General features: G+C 35.5%; 1 protein-coding gene and 1 long non-coding RNA gene across 6 annotated transcripts in view; both read left to right on the plus strand.

Annotated features, from left to right (window-relative positions):
- LOC122157684 overlaps positions 1–10839 on the plus strand; it is a 34800-nt gene extending 23961 nt beyond the window's left edge. For all 4 annotated transcript variants that reach the window (XR_006167987.1, XR_006167988.1, XR_006167990.1 and 1 more), the window contains one exon: positions 10704–10839. This is a non-coding gene — a long non-coding RNA (uncharacterized LOC122157684). The remainder of the gene's footprint in view (positions 1–10703) is intronic.
- Positions 10840–14685: 3846 nt separating this feature from the next.
- Positions 14686–27700, plus strand: part of FUT8 (fucosyltransferase 8) — a 37258-nt gene continuing 24243 nt past the window's right edge. Inside the window, exons 1-3 of one of the 2 annotated variants that reach the window (XM_042813633.1) lie at positions 14686–15106; positions 23691–23806; positions 23930–24095. In XM_042813633.1, coding sequence (XP_042669567.1) covers positions 14904–15106; positions 23691–23806; positions 23930–24095 — 485 coding nt within the window. In that variant the 5' untranslated portion in view covers positions 14686–14903. Of the gene's footprint in view, positions 15107–22405; positions 22521–23690; positions 23807–23929; positions 24096–27700 lie in introns of those variants that run through there. The other variant, XM_042813635.1, reaches the window with a different exon arrangement.

Below are 27700 nucleotides of genomic sequence, written 5' to 3' on the forward strand. Positions count from 1 at the left end.
ATACTACAGAATCACAGAACTGTTACAACGATTCCAACGTTTTTCAACTGGTAGCTTATGGTTTTTAGTATTTGCTGTTCAGCGCAGTAGCAACAATCAGGGTATGTCAGTAGGATGTGCTCGGTATAAAATAATCTCTTGAGTTTGGGGGCATTTTATAACGACACTAATACTAGAGTTTGTTGTTATTTTGGTGGTTTTCTAGAGCAGAGAGCATAGCAGAGAATGATGCTAAGTGCAAAGAAAAGTTAAACTCTGTTCACAGAATTGTTTGGATGTAATGCATGCACTCTAATGGCTTCAGGTAGTGTCTTGATAACATAAATGCTCCCACCCCCTCACTCTGCTTGTTTCTTCCACAAACGTGCCTTTTGAAGCAATGATCTTTCAGGCTTGAATTCTGTAAATCCCTCCAAGTTTTCCACTCTGTGTTTGTTTTTTGTTGTTGTTTTCCCACTTGTCTTATATTGAATGATTGCTCCTTGCCTGCATTTCATTCTTTCCTTTGCATTTACTCTTTCATAATTTAGTAACTGGTTGTATACAAATCATCTGGAGAAGGAGTAGATGACAGAGAGCATGAGATATTTCCCTGATGCATGCCAAATACGATTCTGAGTGGTTTCTTGACAGCTACAGATCTTGTCTAGCACTGTATGTACCGAGACTCAAAACAGGCTACAAAGAAGCATCAGAAGAATTAACTGACTGATAATTTGAACAGAATGTTCTTGCAAGTTAGTGCGTCCGTGCAGGTATGCTTTGTTCAAATCTGTAGACTGTCACCAAGTCACTGCCAGCTACTTTCATTAGTGTTTTTTATTTCAGCTCTTTTTCAGTGACCTTTAGAGTGAGTATATACCCACAAGCATACGCTGGTTTTCGCATTTAGAATCTATACTTTTTAGCATTCAGAGTACAAACAAATGCTTTATTCTTTTTTCTTTTTGTATACACCTACGTTGTTTTTTTTTGAAATGCAATTTGTTGCTCTGCTTAATGCTTTTGATTTTGTTTCATCTAATTCTTAGGCGGTTGTGATGAGTAATGAACTGTCCTACTCATCTAAAGATTGTTGTATTTATGAATTGATTATCTTTCTTCAGCTGCTCACTATGACTACTGAAGACTCCTGAAGGCATGAAGTATTGTGCTATTTCTCCCTCCCCCCCTTTTTCCTCTGAACTGCTTCATTCAGTTGGATTCTTCAGTGTTTTTTCTGGGTGCTTCCCCCCCCTCCCGTCATTTTATTATGCAGAATTCAGGAACAGATTGGAAATAAGTTTTTCCTAAGTGAGCAAGTTATTTTGTAACAAGCTAAGAACCAGAACTAAGCTGCATCTTTTTTTAAAAAAATAATAATAATAAAAAAAAAATTATGAGAATTCTTTTGAGTTGTTTTGATAGAACTGATAGCAGCTCAAAGTGTTCAGGGGAAATTGGTGTTTGTTATCAGAAAAAAAAGGATTTTTTTGGTCCCACTTTGTTGTATTATTGGTAATAATCTCCTGAACATTTTAAAATCATCTGGAATTACCAGAATGATAAATATGTAAGGATCTTTCACTGGTAGTCTGAGTGCTGTTTTCATAGGATGTAGCTCTATCTCAGTTGATCGTAATCTATTAGGACCAGATAATGTTTATATTTATTTAACAGAATTTTATTGTATAAAATTAAGTATATCTGTATCAGGAAAAAAAAATTGAAGATGACAAATTTAACAGAATCCTATTTTTAAAAAATTCCAAAGTTTGTGTTGGAGGCAAAAGATCTCTAAGTTTCGTTTTTGTACCGGGCAAATCTGGAGAAACTTTGAGAAAGAGTTGCTGGGTGTATGCCCAAGTGTGGTTTACTGGTTTGTTTGGTGATCTGATCAATAACATATAATTTGTTTTCTGTTGTTTGCAAAGCTTTTCAACACTCACTGCTGGGAGAATGAAGATGTCCTGTAATAAGAGAAACTGACATTTTGTGAACTTGTAACTCAGTGAGGGAACAGGAAAAACTGGAATCTATGGTTGTTTTTCTTAATGAAGTGTAGTACGAGCATAAATCTTATACCATTCAAGGAACCGCACTGGATCACATGTAGTTCATCGTAAGAATAAATTATCAGGAGAGCAGATACTCAGAGTTTTTCTAAATAGACTGTATTGAAAACTTCTGCATTATACACAGAAGTAATATTGAGCTAGTGACAATTTGTGTGTGCTCATCTCTTAGGCAGAGTGGGAGTAAAGAAAGTTAGCAATGAGCATGTATTGGGATCTGGAGGAGGTCTTCCTTTGGGTAGATAGTGCATTTAAATAACAAATAAGGAAGCAATCTGAATTTAACAAAATAAACCTACAAATGTCGCATTTCATGAAGAAATGGTTGTGTGTTATTCACTATAGCACGGCAACATCATTTTACACAGTGTTTAAAAACATAAAATATCAAACAGAAACAACAACAAAAAATCAACCAAACTATTTTACACTTCATAGACATAAACTTCCATGGGGTACAAAAATTGTTCTTCCTTCCCTTGTGCCCCGAGCCTTTCTGTATTTCACTGAAACTGTTTTAATGCACTTAAATAACCAGCAAATTTTTCAGTTTAATTCAATGTTTGTTGGTTCAAATTTAGCAAAATGTCAAAGAACTGCTTTGAGTTCATTTCTGGTTCAAGAGAAAGCGAGATTTTAAGTGAAATTTTTGAGTTCAATTCAACTCACTGCATTAAAGGCATAATTCAAAACAGTGGCCTTAAATGTTCTTGATGTTAGGGAACATTCCTTAGGGAAAAGAACTGAAACATTTTGTGTAGCAGTTGTTGCTGTTTATGGCATCAATTATTTAGTTTTGTGTATTGTAATATGAATATTCAAATATTTTTAAAGTATTTTCTGTGCTCCGACAATGCAGTTTAATATTTATGTATAACTGAATTTCTTTTAGTTTTTTTTTTTTTTTTTAATAATTAAATAATTTGAAACAGACTCTTTCAAATTCACAGTTATTCTTCCTAGCATCAGAAATGTCTTGCAGTTTGAGAAGTATTAATGGAGCCACAAACAGCAGATCAGTATCCTGCTTTCTTTATTTTTTGTTAAATATGCACTGGATCTGAACTTCTAGTCACCCAGTGCTAATTTAGATCTATGTCTCCCGTCATTGCTCTGAAAATAAAGGCAGGCTGATATACTTAAATTGTGTTTACGTTTTTAAAAGTTCTAACATATGACTGAAATAAAAGATTAAATCAAGCTCTCCAATTCAGGGTATTTTAGTTAATGAGAACTGGATCAGAAGTATTCCTTTTCTCTGGAGCCACCTGTGCGAATCACAGTGAGTTAAACTCAGCTTAGATAATTTGCCTTTTGTTGTTGCAAGGAGTTTTTCTTTGAGAAATCTTAAAGTCTGTTCATAAGTATTAGACAGCTTATACATAAGGCAGCATAGAAGCATGAAGTACTGGTTTTGGTTTGTTTGTTTGTTTTGTAACATGAGTAACTTAAAGAAGAAAAGTTTAAATGTTGGGTATATAAAATAACCAGTTACAGCTTAAAGTATATATGGTCACAACTTCCTTTCCCTAAAGGAAAATTAATACCCTCCTTAATATTTAGTATTTGAAAATAAGTTTCTGAAAATCATGACCTAAAAAAATACCCTTATTCTGCTACAGCAGTAGAACATCATAATATTGCATGAATGTTCTCAAGTACGGCTGGTTATGGTGGTTTTTTTTGTTCCTTTTCCTTCAGTGTTGCTGTCCTTAATGTCAATTTGAAATTATTTAATAAATAAGTTAAAATTCACCTGACTGTCATTTCAAATGGTGTCTTTTTGGCTTTGCTTATTTAAGAAAGCTTACATCAGTTTTGACTTTCTCATACACGGATGCTGATGTCACCTGATGCAGAAGTCATATTTAGTGATCTGTTATTGTGCTCTCTGCAGCCTTGTTGAAAAACATATGGTGATGCTCTCTTCTCATGCTATGGAATCTGAAGTGATAAGAACGTGAAATTCGTGGGTGTTATATGTAAGTTATTTGAATTCCATTACCACAGGTGTAGAGAATGATTTAAGTTCCTTCATAGTAATTGCTTGTATGTGTACTTTGTTTAGCTTTCCTGCTATGGCCCTGTATTTCAGCTGTTGCAGTTTAAACATCATTCTGCCTTACAGAATCTTCAAGTGTTTTATTTCCATTATGCTTATAAAAATGGCTTGTAAAATCCTGTCTTTTGACTCAGGCAAGCTACCATAGGGTTTCACTAGTGTTAAGCATCTGTTTATCTATGTGGGTGATTACATTTCATAGTAAAAATCTGCCTTCCTGTATTCTTTAGGATTTTTTTCATTAAAAATTTACTTTATATGTGAGAATGATATCAGTATCATCTAAAATCAGGTTTACGAGACCCTTTCTGTCTTATTTTCTTTCTTCTTGTTGTCCCTTGACCCACAAACCTGGAGCTGGTTGCTGGAGATCTTTAAATGTCTTCTCAGTGTACTGCTCTGTGTAAAATCTTTGATTTTAGCAAAACCAACTTAAAAAACTGGAATTCATGCTGAGTACTCCATGGTAGATAGTTGTGTAAATTATGTTGGGGATATTTGGGGAAGCTCTTCCCCTCCACTTTCTTCTGCTGCCATTTAGGTTTTAGTTCCAAGTTTCTATGTTGACTTTTAAACGACGGGCTGTAAAAATCTGTATGGAACGTGGCTTGTCTTTCACATCAGTGTTAAAATGCACCACCCACTGCCTCACTGTGCTCACGTGTTGTTTGGTCTCCATAAATGTTCAGTAACTGCTGTCAGTGAGTGTCCATGGGTGCTGTTTTTTCAGCATGGAGGAATTCAATTACAAAACTTTGCTTCACGTGCAAGTCTACGTCAGACATCATTTTGTCAGGTGGCCTCTGCTGCCATCTGTTACGTGGCAACAACATGTAACAAATTATCGGTGGGAAGGTTCAGCCTCTACTGCCATATCTCTAGTGTCCGTCTCCTACACTGTGGGCCAACATGATTAAATAGGAGGTGTTACTTTTAGAGCAGTCATTGTAGATCAGTCTGTACTTGGACATATTTTGCTGGACCAAGTCTCTGAGATTGGCATGCAGTTTTCATCTGTGACTGGCCTGTGTGTGGCGGAACCTGCAGTAGAAGTATCTCCAGAGTGGGGGCTGTGGCTGGAGGTGGCTCATAGCCATGGAGAGCCTTTTGGAGTAGAACAACACACCTCTATTCTAATGTGGCTGCTACAGGGAGGCTGAGCTATTCAGTAATAAAGGAAGCTGAGTGGGTGTCCTAACAAAAGCCACACAGAAAGTGGGGACAAAAGGATAATATCTGATATAAAAGAATAGAGAGTTATTGGAGGAAATGCCACTTTGTAAGGTCAAGGGGTTATGGCATGCTAATAATCAACAGCTAAACATAGGAAGAACTGACCATGAAATAGTTACATATATATTACAAAGCGGGCAGGGCGTTTACTGGGGAGGAAAACAACACTTCTCTCTCGAGTATTGAGTAGGTGCAAGGATTCTGTGAGTTGTTGTTTGTTTTTTTTTTCTGAAGGCTTGGCCTTTTTTAAAAGCATATTTAGACCCCACGTTACTAATTTGAAATATTTGAATGGCATTTCATTAGAGTTAATTATGAGAAAACAGACAAATTTAAGTCCTTCTTTACAGTAAGGCCTTCATGTAGTTTTAATAACTACAGACTTCTTATGACAGTAGCTATATTTTTAGATTGCTTACTTCTTGAAGTAAAAGAGCCTTTGTTTAATAAAAATAAAGGTTTTTTTTTTTTTTTCTGGAGTAATTGTATGTATATATAACTATATATAAATAACATGATCTTGCATATTAAAGAAAATCGCTCACTGAGGTTGATCGTTTCTTACACCGCCATGCTTTGTTGGCCAATTTATGACTTACTGATAGTTGCATTAAAAACAAAAACAGAAAATCTGATCAACAGTTGTACAATCAATAAATGTACGAAGGTTAGGCGAAGTAGGATTATCGTGATGGAAAGATAACAAATGAAAAATGCTCACAATGTTGTAGGCTCACTATAAACTCCACAAGGAGTGATCTCCAGAAAGAGATCCTTCCTCAGTGGTAGTCAACACTTATATGGGATCTAGGGATCTGAAGTCACCGTAGCCTGAAGTCACTGTAAAGGTGTAAGCCAATAAGCAGCAACTGAATAAACAATTTCTGGCTTAAATACAGTCATGACTTGCAGCCATAAATAGAAAAAACAAGCAGAAAAAAACCCTAAAAAAAACAACCCACAAGAAGTGTAGGCCTGTGCTCTCACGGCTGACTCATTGCTTGCCTCAGGTGATCAATCAGACGTTCAAGCTGTGATCAGCAGTTCCCATACAACAGTGTAATCCTAATCCTTAATGTTTTTATTAAACAAAATTAAACAAAGAGCTAATACGTTCAAAAAATACTTTAAACACTGTACATTTTAAAGCCATATGTCATTCTCTTTTGGTAATTTGTTATATAAATTCTGAAAGAAAAGTTGTTGCCAGCTTTGTCTGGGATTTTGACTTGCAGCTTTCGCAGTCTGGTTTATTCATGGCCTTGCTACTGTAGGAAGTAATTTTGAGCGTTTCAATTTATTCATCTTTTAGTGAAAAAAAATAACATCACAGATCAAGGCTCTTTACTGTAGTGATGCCAAGATCAGATACAGTAAGCAGTCAAATTTTGGTGGCCTGGAGCTGTAAAGCAGTTTAAATGAGGCAACATAAACCTGCTAATTCAAATAGCTTGCTGTACTTGAATTAGTTCATTGCTTATAAATCAGGTGTCTGCTGTATTTTTTATGGAGTGTAAAGTTAGAATCATAGAATGGGCTGGGTTTAAAAGGACCACAGTGATCATCGAGTTTCAACCCCCTGCTATGTACAGGGTTGCCAACCAGCAAACCAGGCTGCCCAGAGCTACATCCAGCCTGGCCTTGAATGCCTCCAGGGATGGGGCATCCACAACCTCCTTGGGCAACCTGTTCCAGTGTGTCACCACCCTCTGGGTGAATAACTTCCTCCTAATAATTAATCTAAACCTCCCCTGTCTCAGTTTAAAGCCATTCCTTATCCCTTGTCCTGTCACTATCCACCTTTGTAAACAGCCATTTCCCCTCCTGTTTATAAGCTCCCTTCAAGTACTTCAAGGCCACAATGAGGTCTCCCCGGAGCTTTCTCTTCTCCAAGGTAAACAATTCCAGTTTCCTCAACCTTTCTTCATAGGAGAGGTGCTCCAGCGCTCTGATCATCTTAGTGGCCCTCTTCTGGATCTGCTCCAAGAGCTCCACATCATTCCTGTACGGGGGGCCCCAGGCCTGGATGCAGTACTCCAGATGGGGCATCACAAGAGCCGAGTAGAGGGTACAGTCACTTCCCTCTCCCTGCTGGCCACCCCTTTTTTAATGCAGCCCAGCTCAGTGTCCTGAAATATCTATGAAAATAGAATAGCATTTAAAAGAAAATTAGAGAGCCAAGGGGAATTTTTACCCACTAAGATGTGTATATTATGGCACAGTCTATTAAAATTAAGGTACCTTCTTTATCATATGTCAAAGTTAGTATTTCAATGGTCTTTCACAGTGTTTTTCTTTTTTCTTTTTCTTTTTTTTTTTTGTAGTAAATGCATTGCAGAAAATAGTTCATTTTAAATTACGAGATAGTGATTCCAAGTGAATCTTTTTATTTCAATAACAAACACTTCAGACATTTTCTCTCTAATGTGGCCCACTCAAAATCATATTCTGGCATATCTGTTGCTCAGTTGTCGAATCACCCAATCTCCAACACTCCCATGTATAGCAAGGAATGCTTTTAGCTCAGTTCTGTGACTTTTCCAGCTTCTGAATATGGTACAGCTTTGCCTATACCAGGAGTTTGCAAAATCACCTGGTTGCAAATAGAAATCAAGTTTTCTTATGGCTGTCAAGTGTTGTGAATTTTTGCATAACAATTACAAACTCAGCTTACTCGTCTGTCTGCTGTTTTGTCTTGATTTTTAGACATCCAGCTAAGTTGTAAACAGACTGGTGCTAAGTTTCTTGTTTATTTTAGATATTGCATGTTGCTTTGATGCCAGTCGGAGAAGGAAGATCTTACCTCTGATCTAGTTTCTGATATTTGCAGCTGTTATGGAGTGATGTGCAGAAGCTGGTGGGAGAGAAGATTTGGTGAAGAGCTTCAGCACCAGCAAGAATGAAAGGATCAAATACTAGCTAGAGGTTGCCTGTTCCTGCCCCTACCATTCTGTTCCTCACCCATGGTATTGCAGTTATGGTGCCAGTTAGCTGCACTGTCTCCCAACAGCATCTGTATCTTTCACCATTTTCTCCAGTTGCTGCCTCTGGCAGATGCCCATTCCTAATAGTCAGTTCTTCAGTGCTGGTGGGCCTGAAGACCTCCATAAGTACCTTCAAGAAACAGTTTCCATCTGGCATTGTATCCCAGAATACACAACTGCTACTGTAACCTGTATTTATATCTTTCCTTTCTACCAAGCTTATTTCCCCTTCATTTTTCTACATGCGTCTTTGTCATCACCGAACTGGTGCGTTACATGCAGTGTTGTTCTGATTTCTTTTTCTCTTCAAGATCTGTGAGGTGGTATGTGGTTATTGATCACGCTGAGATTTTGGTATGTGGCTATTATGTAGGCTAAGAAGACTGGCCTTCTTTGCTTTAGTGGTATTCTACTGATTCCCAGAAGTATTTCATGAAGCTATGGGCATTAAGTTCAATGTTTTATTAAGAACATAGTAAGTTTTAAGTTTTGTGAAGAAAAGTATGCACTTTTTTTTTTGTTATCAAGTTCTACCTGAACTGTGCAGGCCAATACTCAGTTATTTTTAAACTCTGGTAGACTTGTTTATTTCTAGTAAGCATCTTTGATCCTTCAATTTAAATTGAATAAGTGGCAGAGAATCCCTTAGTTCCTTAAATCATCTGTTTCGATAGCTTGTTCTTTTAGCGCTTCACATTTATAGGTGTAGGTTTTCGTTTTCCCTTTCTCATAAGATCAGTTTGTCTAGATTAAACTCCTAGGCCTTAGATTATGATATGGCTTTGTTTGCAAATGTAGGAATCATTTATTTTTCATATGAAGTTATTGTATCTTGCTAACATTTGTAGACAGTTCTTTTATGGTATCACTTCCTCTTTGCACTTTAAGTGAGATTTACGCTCACTTTTTGAAATTAGGTTTTTGCAAGAGATATCAATAGATTATTAACTTATTACTCTGGAGAAAGATTATGCTTGATATTTGAATTTTTAATAATTTGATCTTGGCTGTGGCTATATTAGACTAGACTTGTATGGTGTTAATAAAGTAAGCAAACAAGAACAAATAAACCTTTCTTTTTATGTAGTTGTGCTGTTCATTTAGTAAGATAACTATCTTAGAAAGGTATTTGGTTAGTTAATAGAAGGGAAAGGTAGTTTTTTTTTTTTTTACCTTGCTATATTTCTGGTTAATGTATTATTTTAGTAGTTAAAAAGGGATTGTAAAACTGAATACTGCTTTATTCATTGCATATTAAAATATGCAATTATATAGAGTCTCTCTATATAATTTTCCTAGAGGAGCCCATCATTCCAACGATTCACTCTCTTCCCTCTCCGAAAGAAAAATCCCAATTACTTTTAATCTAGGCATTTGAGAGAGAACCTCGAAGGCATTTGGAAACTAAGCTGTGTTTCTCTTTTTAAGATACAATCCTCTTTTTTGCTTAAAATTGTATCAGTAGCTGCCTACATGAAATGTTTCATTTGTTGATGTCTTGTCTACCTTTAAAAAGTTTAACTTTGGTTAATTCTAAATTTCCCTTGAACTGTTTCAGGATCAATGTCCTATGTATACTTTCTGCTTAAAAATCTTACACTGCTCGTATTTCCTCCTGCCAGGGAGTTTTCTTTGCTGAAATCAGAAATTATAATATATGAAGGCTTCATTACTGAATAAATCTGCATGCAATGAAATTCAAATGTGTGGTGAATTCCATTAAGAAAATGTTTAATTAGAGAATAATCTGCTGATTGTATAATAATCTGCTCATCTCACACAAAATTATAAGGGAGTATACAAAGGGAAAATCACACAGATTACTTGGAGGAATCCATAGAGATATACAATTAGGCTTTTATGGAAGCAGTAGTAAAGCTGAAGGTATGGATGTAAGAATAAAAAAGACTTGTGATTATGTTTGCTTATTTTCTATAATCCATATAAATAGAAATTAAGAAAGAAAAAAAGGAGTAACTTTACACAATAATGAACATACATTCAGCGTACATACAGAATACTACAAAATGTATGTCTGCATTCTAGAAAAGGCATTAGAAAAGGAAGTGGCTAAAAGTGTGACTTGACATTGACTCATGCTGCAAGGAATATAATATTGGAAAAGAACAAATTTGTGCAATTCCTTATGGACTGCATCTGTTACCTATTTTAGGTAAAGATGATGTTGTGATATGACTGTTCCAAATATAATGGATTCTAATGGAAGTTGGGTTACAAAGTAGATAATAGTAGATAATGATCAGAATAATGTGCAGGTATAATTTTACTTGTGATACCAGACTGGTAGAGTAGGCCTGAGTATAATGACACCAAGTGGAAAGAATTAATAATAAGAACTTCTGTTTATAGGATGGGAACTCATCAATTTGAAGAGGTATACGTGCAGAAAGATTTGGAGCTTTCATGATTGAGGACTGCTAAATAAAGTGGCCATGAAAAAGACAAATCCAGGCCTGGGATGCATCAGACAGAGGAAGTCCAAGAGAGAAATGCAAGTATTTGTTTCATGCGAGATACTGGCAGTATCTTATTTGTTGTGTATACAGTTCTGATTCCATATATTATGAAAAGACTTAATCTGAATGGGAGCTTGTCCAAGACATGGAAAATTTGTAAATCTCCTGTGGTGAAGTGCTTGTCCTATTCAAAATAGCACATAAATCTGAGAAAGATTATGGCTGCTTTCTGTAGATGCACTTTTGGGTACAGAATAAACACAGACTAAGCTCTCTAATCAAAATTTATACTCGTGCAAGAAAACAAGTATAGATTCACAATGTATAAATTTAGTTAGAAAATTAAAGAAGCTCTTTAAGCATTCTAAGTAGGAGTTTTGCACCAGTATTCCAGTAGTGAATGGGGTAAGGAAAACCAGTTGTGGGTGTGGTTTTTTGGTGTTTTGTTTTGTTTGTTTTTGAAACTTAATTGATGAACAGGCTTTTGTGGCCTGTAGTTACATGAAATATTAAGATGTAGATTTTGACTGAAAAAGTCTTTTCTAAGCCCGTAATACTTGCTACCTATTTGCTTATTTGTATCAAAAACTAGCATCATTTTCATCTTAAAATAATTATTACTTGAGTGTCCAGTCCTTTGTCAGAGGCTGTGCCATCACACGTAGTCACACGGGAGTTAGAATTTGCAGTTTTTTTCCTAAGAGCTGAGCAGTGTGCTTGACTTAGAGTAGAGTGCTTTCCAAAGGAGATAATTTAGTTGGTGGAATTGTGTATTAAGTGAAATTAACAATGATGAGAGAGTACAATCTAAGTCGCATGTAGAGAAAATGTATCATGCTTTTTGAATGTTTCACGTTTAGTGATCAAAAAGTCAATGTTATACCCCTTAATAGTGGAGTGAGTTTCATATTTCATACTGTGAAAAATAATTGTAGATAATGTATATGTTATTAAATATAAATGCTGTATGTATTAGCTATAATGATGTGAGAATTCTGCTTCATGAATGGCTTTTTCTTTCTTTTCAGCTTATGCAAGGTACACTTGAATAGAGTGGATAGTTGAGCCAAAAGTGCTCGGTTAGCTTGCTTAGAACCAAGTTTGAAATATCTTAAACTACATTGCCAAGAAAAACGTAATGCTTTTCTGGGGCCATAATTCTGGCCAGCAAGCAAAAACAAGCAGGAAATCTCCACTCTCTCACTGAATTTGTTATTAAAAGCATGTTGCAAGTAGTAAGCTAACAAAGACCTTATTTAAATCATGGAAGTTTCTAATGTTAAGTATGTCCTTAATCTGTAAATAACCAGAAGACATTAATGAAAAAAGATATACTATGCACCCATAGTTAATCCTTTTGCTGTAACAAAAGTACTTAGACTTGTATGCATGTTTTCCTTCTGATGATTATGGAGATACACACCAGTCTCTCATTTTTAACAGAAATCAGTTTAAGTAAGTTTGCATTCTCTTTACCGTTTCCTCTGGGTCGTTTTGTAAACACTGCATTCACTCCTGGGAAGTAGTGGTTTTTAGAAAAACCTTTCCTTCTAGTTTGACCACAAAACATTTTCTATACTTACAATGAATTGTGGCTTACATGTGTAGTATGAACAATATGATTTTTAAGACATTAAAGGAGACACTTATTCTTAGGTAAATATTCTATCTTCTTTTTAATGGAGTCTAAATAAATTTGTGACTCTAACAGGTTTTTTTTTTTATGATGTGCATTTAGCAGTAAATAAATTTTAATGTGACTTTTTTTCTTACAGCTTTCATTTCCTATCAACTGGTGCATTAATGAATGTGTTTTCCTAATGATTTATAATAATAAATACTTATCAAAACTTTTTTGCTTCATTAAATGCTGATACGCTTTATGTTGGCTTCTTATAATAAAGTTACATGATTAAATTAAACCTTAGAAATAGCTTACTGTAGGTGATACTTTACTTTCAGTTTAACATTCACTTTAAGTTTTTGTGGTGTAAATGTAAGCATAGCCATTTACCACTTAGAACTTTAACTTCAGTCCACAGGGGCTTTATAATTTAACTGCTCCTGCAGGTAGCTGATTTGACTCTAAGCTTGCTTTGCTCCTCATTGAGTTCTGAGTATGGCTTGTATTCTTTTATTATTATTATTTTATTCTACAAGTTTTAAAAAAATAATATAATATAAAGCTATCTTAGAGATCTTTAGAAGATGGCTTGCTGTTAAAACATGGAATTCTGACCTTGCTTTCAAAGAAAACATGTCAGGTCATACTTCATATTGTAAAAAAAGCATGGAAAGGCCTGAGAGATGTACTACCGATCTTTTCCATTTCCATCCTGCATGCCATCTTACTAGTCTTAAGTGGAATTCTCATCTCTCTTTCAAACCTATAAAACAGAAGCTCTCCTACAAAATACCATAGAAAATTTTCAGCACTTTAAATTAATTTTTACCTTTGATTTTTTGCTACGTGGAAGTAAGTCTCAGTGCGTATCTCTTGGATTGAATGAACTTGGAAGTTATTGGGAAATCTTTTCTCTAAACTTGAAATGGAATTGAAACAGCAGAAAAAGCTGAATGGAAGGAAAAAAAAAATTAAGGTGAAGGAATGATTACACAGAAGAATAATTTGGGAGAATGTGGGTGTGGATAGCATCTCAGAGAAAATTTGGTAGATTTACAAATCTGAGAATTGGAAATAAAGGTAATTTTGAAAATTGAATATAAATGGCATAAGGATAAAAAGGTGGGAGAAATGCTTGTGAACACTTCGGATGTTTCTCTTGATTAAACTTTAGACTGTTCTGGTTCAGTTATTTAATGATAGTTTACCAAGTAGAAAATGAGTTGAGATGATTTTGCATTTTTTTTTACTGGATGCAGTGTTTTTAGATGAGAGATGGCACTTTTTAGGCAATTTCATACTTGTGTTCATATTACTTGTCAAAATGGTTTGGGTAGTTTTAACACAGAAGAGACATCATTTTAAAAATTAAAAATTTAAAAAGTTTTTGAGCTCAAGATAGATTTTCAAGTGTGTGAGTATAACAGTGCCACATGGGCTTGCTTGAAATCTCTCCTCTTTCTTTTTAAGAGTTTATTGTTTTCTTTGGCAAATGCAGTGGACAGGTGTGGAGAGAAACTGTGTTTGTCTGAATTTTGGCCTTAATTTTAAATGGGCATTTCAGGGGCCATGAAAGGAAGATAGATTGTGTGTCTAGAAACTGTTCATAACAGTCTTTGCCATGCTTAATTTGTGATACAACTGACCTTAGGCCAAAGTACTTAGCAATAGTAAAATATTTTGTTCAAATGGCTATGGTTGTTTAGTTATAGGATAGTATTTATGATAAGATAATGTAAAAGAGAAATCATGAAATTGGGGAAAAAATGGAGGTGAAATTATAATTGAGTAAAAACTCTTTGGTGGTGATAAATGAGGTTGCCAATGGAACATTCCATGGTTTACCATGGAATTTAAAAAAAAAATATTTTCAGGTCTGAAATGACAGAACTGATAAATATTTTTGCTATAGAAAGCAGTCTTATATATGTATGAATATGTGTGTGTGTGTATGCGTGTGTATATATAAGTATGGGTGTGTGTGTATATGTATGTATATATGTACTCCTATATAAAGTTACGTTTCTTCTGGTCATTTACAGACCAGAATTGCGCATTGTTTACGTGATTTGTTCTTCAACTCAGTGGAAAGTTAGAAGTGCTTTTCTTTTCTGACTTGTCGGAAAGTAATAACATTTTTGACCATCTACTGAATGTTAATGATAACACATCTAGCTTAATAGCAATCAAATACATTGTTATGTATCAGAATTATAATTTCAGATTTTTTTAAATTCTTTCCACAGAATATAATCCAAGAACAATACAATGTTAATTCTCTCTATGTTCAACTCCATAAGGATCTTCGCTAAGGAGTTGCAGTGAGACAAACGCTGAGAAACATTTTTCTTCAGTACAATGTGGTGAAGTGGAGGAACTGAAATTATCCACTTCTGTACAGGCTAAGGACTTAAAATGTGTGTTGCTTTGTGAACAGAAGCAGTTCTGGAGTGAACTGAGCATCTGAAAATGCGGCCATGGACTGGTTCCTGGCGTTGGATTATGCTCATCCTCTTTGCTTGGGGAACTTTACTCTTCTATATTGGTGGACACCTGGTACGAGACAGTGAGCACCCAGATCATTCTAGTCGCGAATTGTCCAAGATACTTGCTAAACTTGAACGTTTAAAGCAACAGAATGAAGACTTAAGGCGGATGGCAGAATCTCTCAGGTAGGATCTAAAGACAAAATTATTAAAAAAAAAAAAATCAGATTTAAATTTTGTTTTAAGCTTCAAATTTAGCATATTTAAAAACGTGGAAGTATTTGAGCCAGTGCTTTAATGGAAAATGTGCCAAAACATTTAAAGAAGTTAAATAATATTGTGCATGTTGTTTTGCTTTAATTTAAAGTTATTTGTCTGAGTGCTGCTGCCACTATAACAGAGTTCTGTACGTGACTGACTCCTCACTGTTGACTTCAAACAGCTGCAATTGTTGTGATGTTTGAACCAATTAGAAAAGCTAGTGACTTTTGTACATTTGTGTGAAGTGACTGAAAGCTTTCATTTTAAAATGGTGAAAATTTGTACACCTTGTTGAAGGTATGTGTGAACTTGTTGAAGATGAACTGCTTATCACTAATTTTTTTCTTTACTTTGCTGCTAAACCAGTAATGGTACTTATAGAATTGTGTGATCATTTCTCTTTTCCTTATTATTTGTTGCATTATGAATTGGAACTATTACAGTTCAAAATGTTTTCTTTCATCTTTTCAGACAGAGTGCTCTTGATATAGGTATCTCTTCTTATATCTCTGCATTGTTTTCCCAAAAACTTGTAAAAGGAAGAACTTATTAGGGTAGATGTGATGCCACACTCAGATTGCATCTAGATGGCATGAACGTCGCTGCACACAACCTTAAAAGCTTTACTTAATTGCGGGGACAAGTGTGGAGGCAAAACTCAGTACAAAATTTTAGGGAATGGGAGAGTGGTATTTAAAACATGTGTAAGTGACTCAGTAATCTGAATTCATTTACTTTTCCATCACAATCACATTCAGGCACCAAAGCATATGCAGAAGTGCTCTTGATAGCTGGCAATAAATTCAGGGCCTTCAGCAATTAATTCAAGCTTGTCAGCAAACATTCTGTCTTGGAAATGTTTGTTTCTTCCTGGATGAGCAGGATATCTGGAGCCTAAAAACAGAGTCTTAACATGCCACAAGCTTTGAGGAGGTACGCTGTGCTTTGCTAGGGTTGATAATATAAGATCCATTGCAAGGTCAAAGTGCTAATTAGAAAATAATTCAACGGCAGTGTTTTTTTGTAAATAAGTTCCTGACTTATTTTCAAAATGTAAATATGTCTATGTAACATGTAGAGTAAACATATAGTTTACTCTGATTTGTATCAATAAAACAATTTGTTTATTTCTAGTCTAGGCATGTTAGAGTAGAACATTCCTTCTCGGTACTTCAGATAATTGCTGCAAATTTCTGGACTTAGATTGGATGATCAACTAGGATCATAACTGGATTCAAATCAGTATTTATATGAATATGTTACTGAGATATTTCTGAGACCTTTTGTCCTTGTGATTTTATGTAACTATAGAAGAATTTGAAATTCCTGCACTAGAAAATCTAAAATGACTTTAAAGGCCTATTTGATTAGCAGCACACTTACATGTACCTGGGACTGGAAGATACAGTTTTTTGAAGGAAGTGATCTGAGATTGGTGAAGCAGTAGACTTTGAGGGAAGTGACGTAAGACAGTATAAAGGCTTTCCATTATTTTTGTTGAACAAAGTCCACAATGTTTTTGTAGAAAATTCACAAATATGTTTGAAAGATGTTTACTGTTCAACCCGCATCATTTATTAATCATAAGTGTGATAAAGGATTTCAGTATCTCATTTGTATGTTGACCAGATAGAGCAAGTGATGGTAAAAATAACTGTTGGCTTTAAAATAGCCTGTTCACAGTTTTAGAGTGACGTGGCTACTTAACAGGAGGCAGTAGCCAACAGTCAGTGGTTTGAGTTTGTATCCTGCAAGAGATTAGTGCTGCTGTAAACATATATCAAAGAAACAAAATCTCCTCAACTTCAGAAAATAAATTAGAGGATTGCTGTTGCTCTAGATGTGGAATATATTGCGTCATGAAACAGGGTTAAGTATACTCACAAATTTAAACATGTTTCAATATTAATTCCAACTTTAGGTCATTGGGAATTTGAACTTAACAGGAGTGCCTAGCTGGAAAATTGCAGTAATAAACATCTGATTAACTTCACTAGTAAACATATTTTGACATAATTAGATAAAATTTGTGGGTGGAGAAGATGCCTCAAGTGAACTTATCTCAGTGGGCAAAGAAGCTTTGTGAATGGCAGAAAACTACCATAGTATTCAGCTCTGCCATTAATATCAGATAGCTTGGCAAGGAGGAAAGGAACAGCAAGAGGATATGATTACAAGAACTGTGTAGCTAGAAGTCATCGAACCGATTTCTGAAATTAGAGAAAACTGGTATCTGATCTTTAATTGCTCGGAATCCTTAGTTACATAGTAAAATATGTTTAAAACCAGTACGTTTTGATTGCCCAGTATATCTTATCAAAGTGGGTTCCTGTGGCTTCTTTGACTTCATCTTCACTTGATAAAAAAGCTCAACCATATGGGATGGTTGAAACTAAGTCATACTGTGCTTAGTTACATTTAATTGTCCACGAAGCCAAGTATATGGCAACAAGCAGTGATCTTTCCAATGCTGTATTGCTACCAATTGATGTATCAGCCTCCCATCCCCACAACCAAGAAAAAAGACCCTATGAGCAGCTTAAGCATGTGCAAAACCAAGCACATGAAAGCTGTTAATTGTCATATCCATGACAAAGCTTTGTTTGGCCCTTTTTTGCTTTATGATACTTAAAACACAAAAACGTGTTTAACCCTTGGTTGGTTTTCTTCTCTGTAGGGTGTGTGGAATGGGTGGGGAGTAGAATTAGGGTTTAGGGCAGTGAGAAGTCTTTGTTTTGTTGTGTTTTTTTTTCTAAAATATTTGTGTTTGATTTCACATCGTGTTCTCATCATTTTTATGTCTGGATTTTATTGCACATATTGTTTTGGGAATGGTTCATATTTTTATAACATTTTTTTGTGAGTTTATGTGAGATACTTTAAAAAGTACCTTGACCATGCAATGGTGTGACTTGGAACTGTCCTATATTTTTGAAAATTGCCTGAATTTAAAGTTTTCCTTTATGAATGTAGTGCACTTTGGTATTGCACTTCTGATGACTTCAGGTATCGTTTCCTTTTTACAGAGAATTAGGAAAACCTTAAGTGAGAAATGACTAGCTTTTTCTTTTGTCACTATGATCCCATGTGAAAACTTTACTTGTTGGCTATAAATAGGCACAGATCTATACTAGTATTGCCAAACAGAAATGAAATTAAAGGTGTTTTGTGTTGCCCGAGCTTTAGAAATTATGTGCGTGATTATCGTTGTGTAAAGAGTTTTGGAGAATTACCACAATCCTTACATATTTATAAACAATATTGGTATGAGCAAATCTGGGCTTATTTTAGAAGTAGCCTACATTTCATCTGTACAAAATAGAAATAACATGAAATTCTTTTATACATTTTACTGTTCTATTTCCAGTAGAATTGAAAGAGCTTTTTCAAGAGCACGTTATAGATGTCATAGGTCTTGCAACAAGAAGAGAAATTTTCAGTACAATTTTTGTTATCACTTGTGCAAAACATGCTAGAATGTAGAATAAATCACAGTATTGCATAATTTTTCATTGTTAGCCTGCATTGCAATTTTGCCTGAAGTTTGAATTTACTAGTACATTTACGATATGATTGCTGAAAGCTGTCATTGTTGTATATAAATGACATAAGGCCTTCAGGAGGAGGGGAGCTTAAAGTGGTTACTTTTACAATTTCTGATTTTTGTGAATGGAAGCTGGAAAAGGTGTTTGTATGCCATCGTCTGTACCCTAGACTTCATTTGAAAGTGTATTAATGGTTCAGAGTACTCATGTACTCCTTTGTAAGTTGCTGAGAAGATGTTTGCAGTTCTGTCTTTTGTTGTTAGTGGCACCCTTTCCTGGCATATTTGCATGACATTATAGGAACCATCATTTTCAGAAAACAGATAATCTTGTTAAATGTGGTCATATTATGTCCGTTTTACTAATATGTCACAGTTCCCTAAAGTCTACTAAACATTACATAATGTAGAACCTGCAATTGTTTTAATAAATACAATAACCTATTTCTTACTTGAATAGGACCAAGTGTTACAAAGTGGAGCAGGAGTGAAAAAGGGCAAAATGTAATCAAACAAATAAAACTAAGAACCAATTATTCTAGATATTATTTTCGTATTTCTGAGTATAGCTTCGGAGCAAAGAGATAGTACTTTCATTTTGGAAGAGCACTATAAGTGCTTTAATGCATTTGGAGCTGAGGGTGGACAGAATCCAACCCCGGTATCAATTGATTATATGCAAATTTAATTATTAGAATACTTCTCTCCATTTTTCTGAGCAGTTTTTTGGATGCCGAAAGCCTGCAGAACCTAATAAGGGCTGAAAGGGAATTGGATGCAAAAATATTTTTGATGCAATTTAAAATATTATTTTAAAATATTCTTTTCTATTAGATGCATTTAAATGATGCAAATTCGAGGCTGAGATGATCTCACAGGGCCAAGGTGTGAGGAGGAAAATCATTCAGGTATATGCTGTGAATTTCTGCTCTTTATTGTTTTTGTTTTTTTTCAATAATGAATTAAGGAAAGGGGCACATCTTCAGTGGGTGTAAATCAGCACTGCTGATTTAAATTGGCTAGGAATTCTCACTGGAGGTAACCTTTAGTATTTCCTTTCAGTTTTATTTACTAGGGCAGTTTTATCTTAGAAGTGTGAAGTAACAAATTCCTTCTGTTTGTTTGTACTCACTAATAATCAATAAAGAAAAGACAATCCTAATGTAGATTAAGTTATTTGTGAACCTTCCAGCACTATACAAAGAGCTCAGAAAGGGGAAAGGAAAGAATGAGAAAATATTTGTATGGGAACTGTTAAGTCATGGCCTGAGCCTCTGATGGAGCACCTGGTGATGAGGCATCGCCAGCCCTGGGACCACAAGTGCAAACAATTCAGCTCCCTTACCTCATTTTAGGACTGGCAGCTGACACAGAAGGATCTCTACTTGGAGATTCTCTCGTGAGGGAGCTTCCAGTAACCTGTGATCCTCAGAAAGGGGTAAACTACTCTTTCTTTATGACCAAATCGTGATCGCTGCCTTTCTTAAGTGATCTGAAACTGATTAAAAGCAACTGTATCTGCTGCTGCCTATCCTTACAGTATTTGTGTGAGCTTTTGACATCTAACAGTTTTCCTTTTGGCTGACTAATTATTGTAAACTTTTAAATACATTGATTGGAAATTGGACAATGTTAGCATATATTTACAATTTCTGGTTAAAATTTGTTTATAATATTTTAACAATTTGGCAGTTAATTGAATGTTGCTCCGTTACATTTTTTTAGTTCTTTCTGCTTTTGGAGATTCAGGTTACAGACGGTTAATTTACCATCCATCTATATTACAAGAATTTAAAAAATGGCCTCAGTGATATGTCTAGTGGGGGTAACACTTAATTCTTTTTTTTTCTCAGAGTGCAGCTCGATTTATTAAACAAGTTACGAAGCAGAAACTGCTTTTCTGTATAACCTAATCTTTGTGATGTTTAAAGTTCTACAGTAATATATTTATGAGTTCATTATGTAAAAGAGTGATATTTATGTTAAACTGGTAAGAAACAGCATGTGGATATAACAACTTGTAAGTACTGAGGCAAATGCTTAAAATAAAACTACTGTTTGATGTATTATCATGGCTGACTGTGTGAATGGGTTATAAATCTATTTATTTTGTATTTATAACTTAATTTACAATGTTATAGCAATAAATGAAGGTTGTGTGCTAGATGCTTACTGACATTTTCATCATAGTTGACATGAGTGATCATCATTCAGATAAACTTGTTTTAAATTCACTTCTTAAATTTTAAGGAGCAAGTCAGTTGTCAGGGCTCACTTTGGTATGGAAACCTACATATAACTTTTTTCAATGAGAAATCTTATCTGTAAGTATGTGTTATTCATAGGATTGTCTGCATCTGAAGCTATCTGAATAAATACTGTGAAAGTAGTTAAAGATTGCAAACACTTTTCCCTCAAATATTACCTTCAACTCAAGGATGTACTTGTAGAAGGCATTAACAAGAAAGCTGTGCTAATTACTCAGGAGAAACTTTTCTTTAATTCTAAGATAGGAGGAAGACAGTAGATCCAAGTCTAACAAAGTAACAGATTAAGGAAAAAAAGTTATCTTCTTTATCATAAAGTGGTGTAATTTTTAAAAATCCAAAGAAGTAGTTTAGGATAATCCCTTCCTACCTCCATCCTTGCTCTTTTTTATCTTGCATGTAAACATTTTCCCTGCACTGTGTCAGAGCAAGTTGAGTTTTAAATGGCATGTGCTCCTCCTTTTTTAAAGTCTTGGTTGTATCAGATGATAACAGTTATTGTGCTTCATTCATATTATCCATCCTTCTGTAGGATTTAATTGCTACCTTAGCAGACTGAATTTAAGTTTGGAGGGTTTGTAGGCTGTCTGAAGATTTCCAACGATAACACATTTATATCACATACCTTACTTCACAAGTTCTACTCTTATGGAATGTGACTTGTACAAAATAAGCAGCTCTATTTTTCCTTGAAAACTTACAGTAATTCTATGGTGAGTTCTCCTGTCACAGTCTAAACTGTGATACCAAACAGATGGATTACAAGCGCGTTTCAATCTTGTGGTTATAAAACGTGCTGTAGGAGCTGAAATTCATTTCAGTGCAGTTTTTTTTAATGTTGGTTTGCACATGGTAATGCCATGTGTTGGTACAGTATTGTACTATGCATTTGTCAGAGAATTAAACTCACGAATATGTGGTCTTTGCTTATTTATACAGGAGGAGGATGTTTTGTGAGTACATTTAAGCTTAGAATATTTTCTATGGTTTTGCTACGTTCGCTCTCTCAACATGCAACAAAACAGATGAGCAGTTATTGATCACTCCTTTCTATTTACCATGGTGGAATGAATGGCAAGAATTTTAATAAGCAGACAAAATATCTCACGCTAATTTCATTATCCCTAAATTGCTTCTAATATGGAGTTTTAAGACTAGAATTTTTTACTAAATTTCAATCAGTCCACATAACCTTCTTTTACCTTTTTCTTCCCTCTCTCAGGTGAAATTAAAAAAGGAGGGTCGGGTCTTAATGTAGTGCTTCATGTAATACACTTTTCTCAAATGCATATTGAGTATTTACGCCTTTCAAATGTTTAGTTGCAAATGGACTTTATCATCTCCTAAATTTATGTTACTGTTTCATTATCCAGATCTGAGAGACATTGAGTTTAATGACAGCCTTCTGAAGATTCTACTGAGATGTAATTTCAGTTCTAGGGTGATGATAAATCCTTCTAGCCTCCATTTTCTCTGTGCAAGAGGCATCATTGGTCTGGCAGAAGATCTTTCATTGTCTTGAAACTATGTATGTATGTGTGCAGAGAGTATCTCATTATGATCACATACTGTTTGGTGATAATGAGGAATCATCTTTGTGTTCTCCAAGGTTGTATTCTTTATTATTTTAGGGATTATTTTAGGGATGTCAGACTTACTGAGATCTGTCATAGAGACCAAATAACTTCTGTACATGCTACTGCTACTGCTGTGTTTTGTAAAAAATGGAGTAATTTTTAATGCTCAGATCCACCAGAAATTTCATTTCTGCGTAGTTAAAAAGGGTTTTTATTTTCCCTCAATTTTTAATTCATGAAGCACATAGACGATATCATCTAACTTCTATTCTTCAACAGTTTCAGTTTGTTAATTTGTTGATTCAATTTGAGATGATAAGCAAACCTCTGTAATACTCTAAGGGCTGATAGGCTGACTCACAGGTTTCAGGATCTGTATTTCCATATTTCTCTTGCGCTTACACACCAGAGATTTCACAAATGGATGTTGCATTTGCTAGTGTTGCTTTAGGTCACCAGTCACTGAGATAAGTGCAGTCATGAAAAATTTTCAAAATAGTGCACTTAAGAAGCTAGGATCTTGTGCTGAATCTTAAAAAACAAAAAAACAAAACAACAACAAAACACATTGAAATCATATTTATATATGTAGGACAATTAATTCAAAAGTGGAACTGCTATGGCGGAGTCCTGGCTCTCTAGAAATACATAGCCAGCATTCAAGAGCTGAATGTACTTTTCATAAAAAATAAAATGTAGTCAGAACTTGAATCTTCTAAAGGCACATCCCTGAATTAGCCTTTGCTTGTGTGCCTGTCGGTCCAATAAATGGCTTTGGTTATTCCTGTCAGAAAAGGAGTTAAGCTGCTGCAAATACTGATTTCCTAAGAAGGACCTTGGGTTGATATTGTATCTGAAGGAAAGTCTTGTAAACAGCACAGTGTAATGCAAGGTTGAATCTATGTGCTGCAGGTACGCTATGCATTGTTCTATTTTATGTCTTTGAGGTTTCAATATATTTATGTTTATATATTTGATTTTTTTCTAGTTAAAGAGAAAAATAAAAGCCAAGAACAGTAAACTAACATGAAACAAAAGTCAGAGGAGAGATGATTTATCACACAAAATTTAGTAAATGTAACTTGTTTATAAATCATATTTCTTTATTTTGTATGTCCTAGGATACCAGATGGACCCATTGATCAGGGACCAGCTGCAGGAAAAGTACATGCTTTAGAGGAGCAACTTTTAAAGGCCAAAGAGCAGATAGAAAACTATAAGAAGCAGACAGGAGATGGTTAGTAGATAAGTTCTCTTTTACTTCTGAAATTTTTTTTGGTATTCCATGTCACAAATGTTTTAGTTTTCTAACAATTGCTGATGTGGTTTTTTTCTTTTTTTTCCTCTCTGATTTTAATAGGAGGCCTTGGAAAAGACCATGAAATACTAAGAAGAAGGATTGAAAACGGGGCTAAAGAACTTTGGTTTTTCCTCCAGAGTGAATTAAAGAAGTTAAAAAATGTAGAAGGAAGTGAACTGCAGAGGCGCATAGATGAATTTCTGTCTGATTTGGGGCATCAGGAAAGGTATTTTTATTAGCTGCATTTGCATTTATAGTGGAAGGACTATGGATTGGTTTAAATAAAACACTGATGTACTGCTTAAAAATTTATTTGGATAAGTTTCTGGTATTTGGGCTAAAATAGCATGTCTGATGCATGAAAACAAAATTATAATTTAGTGGGGGGTGTAAATTATATATTCAGTTTATGTTACTACAGCTTACAGTGTGACTCTTTAGCTTCGGTTTTTAATTGAAAGACCTGGGCCTCAGATGCCAGTTGTTGCTTTTCACTTGCATCTATGCATGTTCATGTATGCTGTTTTGGTTTAACCCCAGCAGGCAGGTATCTCAGCACCGTACAGCCTCTTGCTCATTCTGCCAAGGTGGAATGTAGAGAATTGGAAAGATAAAAGTGTAAGAACTTGCAGGATAAAAGTTTTCTAGGTAAAGCAAAAGCTGTGAGTGCAAGCAAGTGAAGCAAGGAATTAATTCACTACTTCCTCTCTGATGTTCAGACACTTGCAGGAAAATCAGGTGTGGCACATGCAGCAGTTTGTTGGAAAGACAAACCTTATCACTCTGAACATCCCACCTCCTTCTTCACCCCAGCTTTTATTGCTGACTCCATATGATATGGAATGTCTTTGAGTCTGAGTCAGAAGTCCTAGTTGTTTCCCCTCCCAGCTCCTTGTGTATCCCCAGCTTTCTCATTGGCAGGGTAGCACAAGAAGTAGGAAAGTCCATAACTCTGTGTGAGCACTACTCTGTAACAACTGAAACCTCTGTATGTTACCCCTGCTATTTTCATCAGAAATCCAAATCATGGTGTCATAAATTACATTGCTCATTCGATCATTACGTAATTGTAATTCATTTAAGATTGTGTAAGGTCATTATTTCAGGATTAATTATCATTCTGAAGTCATTTTTCCCCCACCTTAAAAGCTTAATGGAGAATATATTAGAAATTACCTTTATTGAAGTTTTCATTATGTTGTTGATATTCTGGCCTCCATATTGTTGAAATACTATTTGTAGTATACTAAAATTTGCTATGAATTTTGTTCATCCTCAACAAAATTAATTCATAAGTGTTACAAATTCAGTGAAACCTCTGTAAACCTATTATATTTAAAATGTTATCTTTCCAACAGGATTACAGTGGCAATTTCTGTCTTGTTAGTAAACAGTCAGAAGAAAATTTTGGAGTTAATTAAATATACTACCTTAAGCAAGTATCTCTCCCCAAAAAGCTGAGAAACCTGCATGTTTGAACATCAGTAGTAAAGCATGAGCCTTTGAAAATATTACTGTAGTAGAAGGAAAACCTGGTAAGAAACTTTTGGAAGTCATGTAAAATAATATTTAAAACCAATAGTTTAAAAATAATGCTTTTGATTATTAGTCTGGGCAAAGACTTCAGTTGATTTAATTTTGTAATTTAATCTTTCAAACACTAAAATGTCACAGATTGATGGTGCTTAAAGTGAGAAGGGACCATTCAATTATCTGGAGTTATTATCTATATAAAATAGGTCATTACGTTTCATCCAATTATTTCTCTGCTGAGTGCAATAATGTATGTTTGAAGTAAAAGAAGTGCTTGGTTAAAGAATAATTTTCTGAAAGATCTCAGGTCTTCAGTTAAACAGTCAACAAACAAATAAGCTACTAATTCCTTAGGCAGTTTGTTTCAGTAGTTAACTCAGAAATATTTATTTTCTTCCAGAGTTATTTTCTTTTTGACTTCTTAGACTTCAAGTCATTGACTCTGACATACCTTTTAAACTGTGTGCCAAAACTGGAGCAAATAGTATAATGTCAGACTTACTGAGATCTGTCATAGAGACCAAATAACTTCTGTACATGCTACTGCTGTGTTTATATACCTTAGCTGACTTTAGGCTGTGACAACAGTTGAATCTTGAATCGTGGTGTGATTTGATGGCAGAATACTTTTATGTCCCTCCATTACAGTTAGAAAGATTGATGGGGTGGAAACGCAATAGAGGAGCATAACAGCAAAGGGACTAGCACTGATGAAATGGTGTTACAAGAGAAAGGAAAGGTGCTCACCCATCTCTGAAGATCTGGGCTTGCAGGAAAGATACCACAGGGGAGGGATGGATCTTCAACCATGAATCCTTCCCTAGTGGCAGTCAGCCCTTAAATGGGGTCTAAGAGGGGTGCAGCCAGGCTCCACCCCTTCTGGTCATGCAGGAATTGCCTACATCTGTGTTCCTAGAGCTGACTGGGTTGTTTCCCCAGGTGCTCAATCAGTGAGTGGTTCAGGCTACAACTTGACAGTTAGCATACACCCTGCCTCCCAGCATGAGTTGTTTTCTTAGTCCTTTCTTTCCAACACCAATGACTGCTAGTTCATTAAACCAATGTGCAAGTTACCTGTATTTTTGTCTGACAGCCTTATCTTCATTTCTGTCTTTACTTAAGGATGTGAAGAAGCACATACTTCTTACACTAAATATTGAAAATGTACGTTGTAGACCTCTGAAATTCATTAGATGAATCCTTCTATGGAATCACAGAATGGTTTGGGTTGGAAGGGATCTTTAAGATCACCTGGTTCCAGCCCCCTGCTATGGGTAGGGACACCTTCCTCTGACCAGGTTGCTCAAAGCCCCATCCGGCCTGGTCTTTAATGCTTCCAGGGAGGGGGCATCCGCAACCTGACTGGGCAACCTGTTCCAGTGTCTCACCACCCTCACAGTAAAGAATTTCTTCTGATATCTAGTCTAAATCTACCCTGTTCCTGTTCCCTTCATCCTGTCACTACATGTGCTTATAAAAAGTTCCTCCCCAGCTTTTCTGTAGGCCCCCTTCAGGTATTGGAAGTCTGCTATAAAGCTGTTCTCCAAGCTGAAGAACCCAAGCTCTCTCAACCTGTCCTCATAGGGGAGGTGCTTCAGCCCTCTGATCATCTTCGTGGCCCTTCTCTGGACCTGCTCCAACTACTCCATGTCCTTCTCTTCTTGGGGTCTCCAGAGCTGGACACAGTACTCCAGATGGGGTCTCTTGAGAGCAGAGTAGAAGGGCAGAATAACCTCCCTCAACCTGTTGGTTGCTCTTGTCTTGATGCAACTGATTATATGATTAGCTTTCTGGGCTGTAAGTGCATGTTGCGAGCTCATGTTGGATCTCCCATCAGCAGCACTCCCAAATCCTTCTCCTGCAGTCTGCTCTCAAGCCATTACTTGCCCATTCAGTATCTGTGCTTGAGATTGCACCAGCTAAGATGTAGGATGTTGCAGTTGGCCTTAGTGAGCTTAGTGAGATTACATAGGCCCGCCTCTCAAGCCTGTCCAGGTCCTTCTGGATTGCATCCTTCCCTATAGCATGTCAGGTGCATTACTCAACTTGAAAGTCTGAAAGCATTGTATTACTGGAAGAAGTTTGTAAGATACAATCAATAACAATTGTGCTTCTTCTAAAAAAAATGAAATTTATTGTAAAAGTAGTCTTAAATTATTTTTCAAAAGCAAAATGTCATGATGCCTGTTGAGTCTTAGAAGCAAATTTGTGCAGGTGTTTTATATGGTGCGGTCTTGAAAGAAGACTGAAGTTTTTAGGCAAAAATTGAAAACCGAGAAATTAGTGGCTAGTTTTGTT

The sequence above is a fragment of the Centrocercus urophasianus genome, unplaced genomic scaffold, assembly GCF_019232065.1.
Source record: "Centrocercus urophasianus isolate 14NV4802_14NV808 unplaced genomic scaffold, USGS_Curo_1.0 seq_14, whole genome shotgun sequence".
Classification (NCBI taxonomy): Eukaryota; Metazoa; Chordata; class Aves; order Galliformes; family Phasianidae; genus Centrocercus; species Centrocercus urophasianus.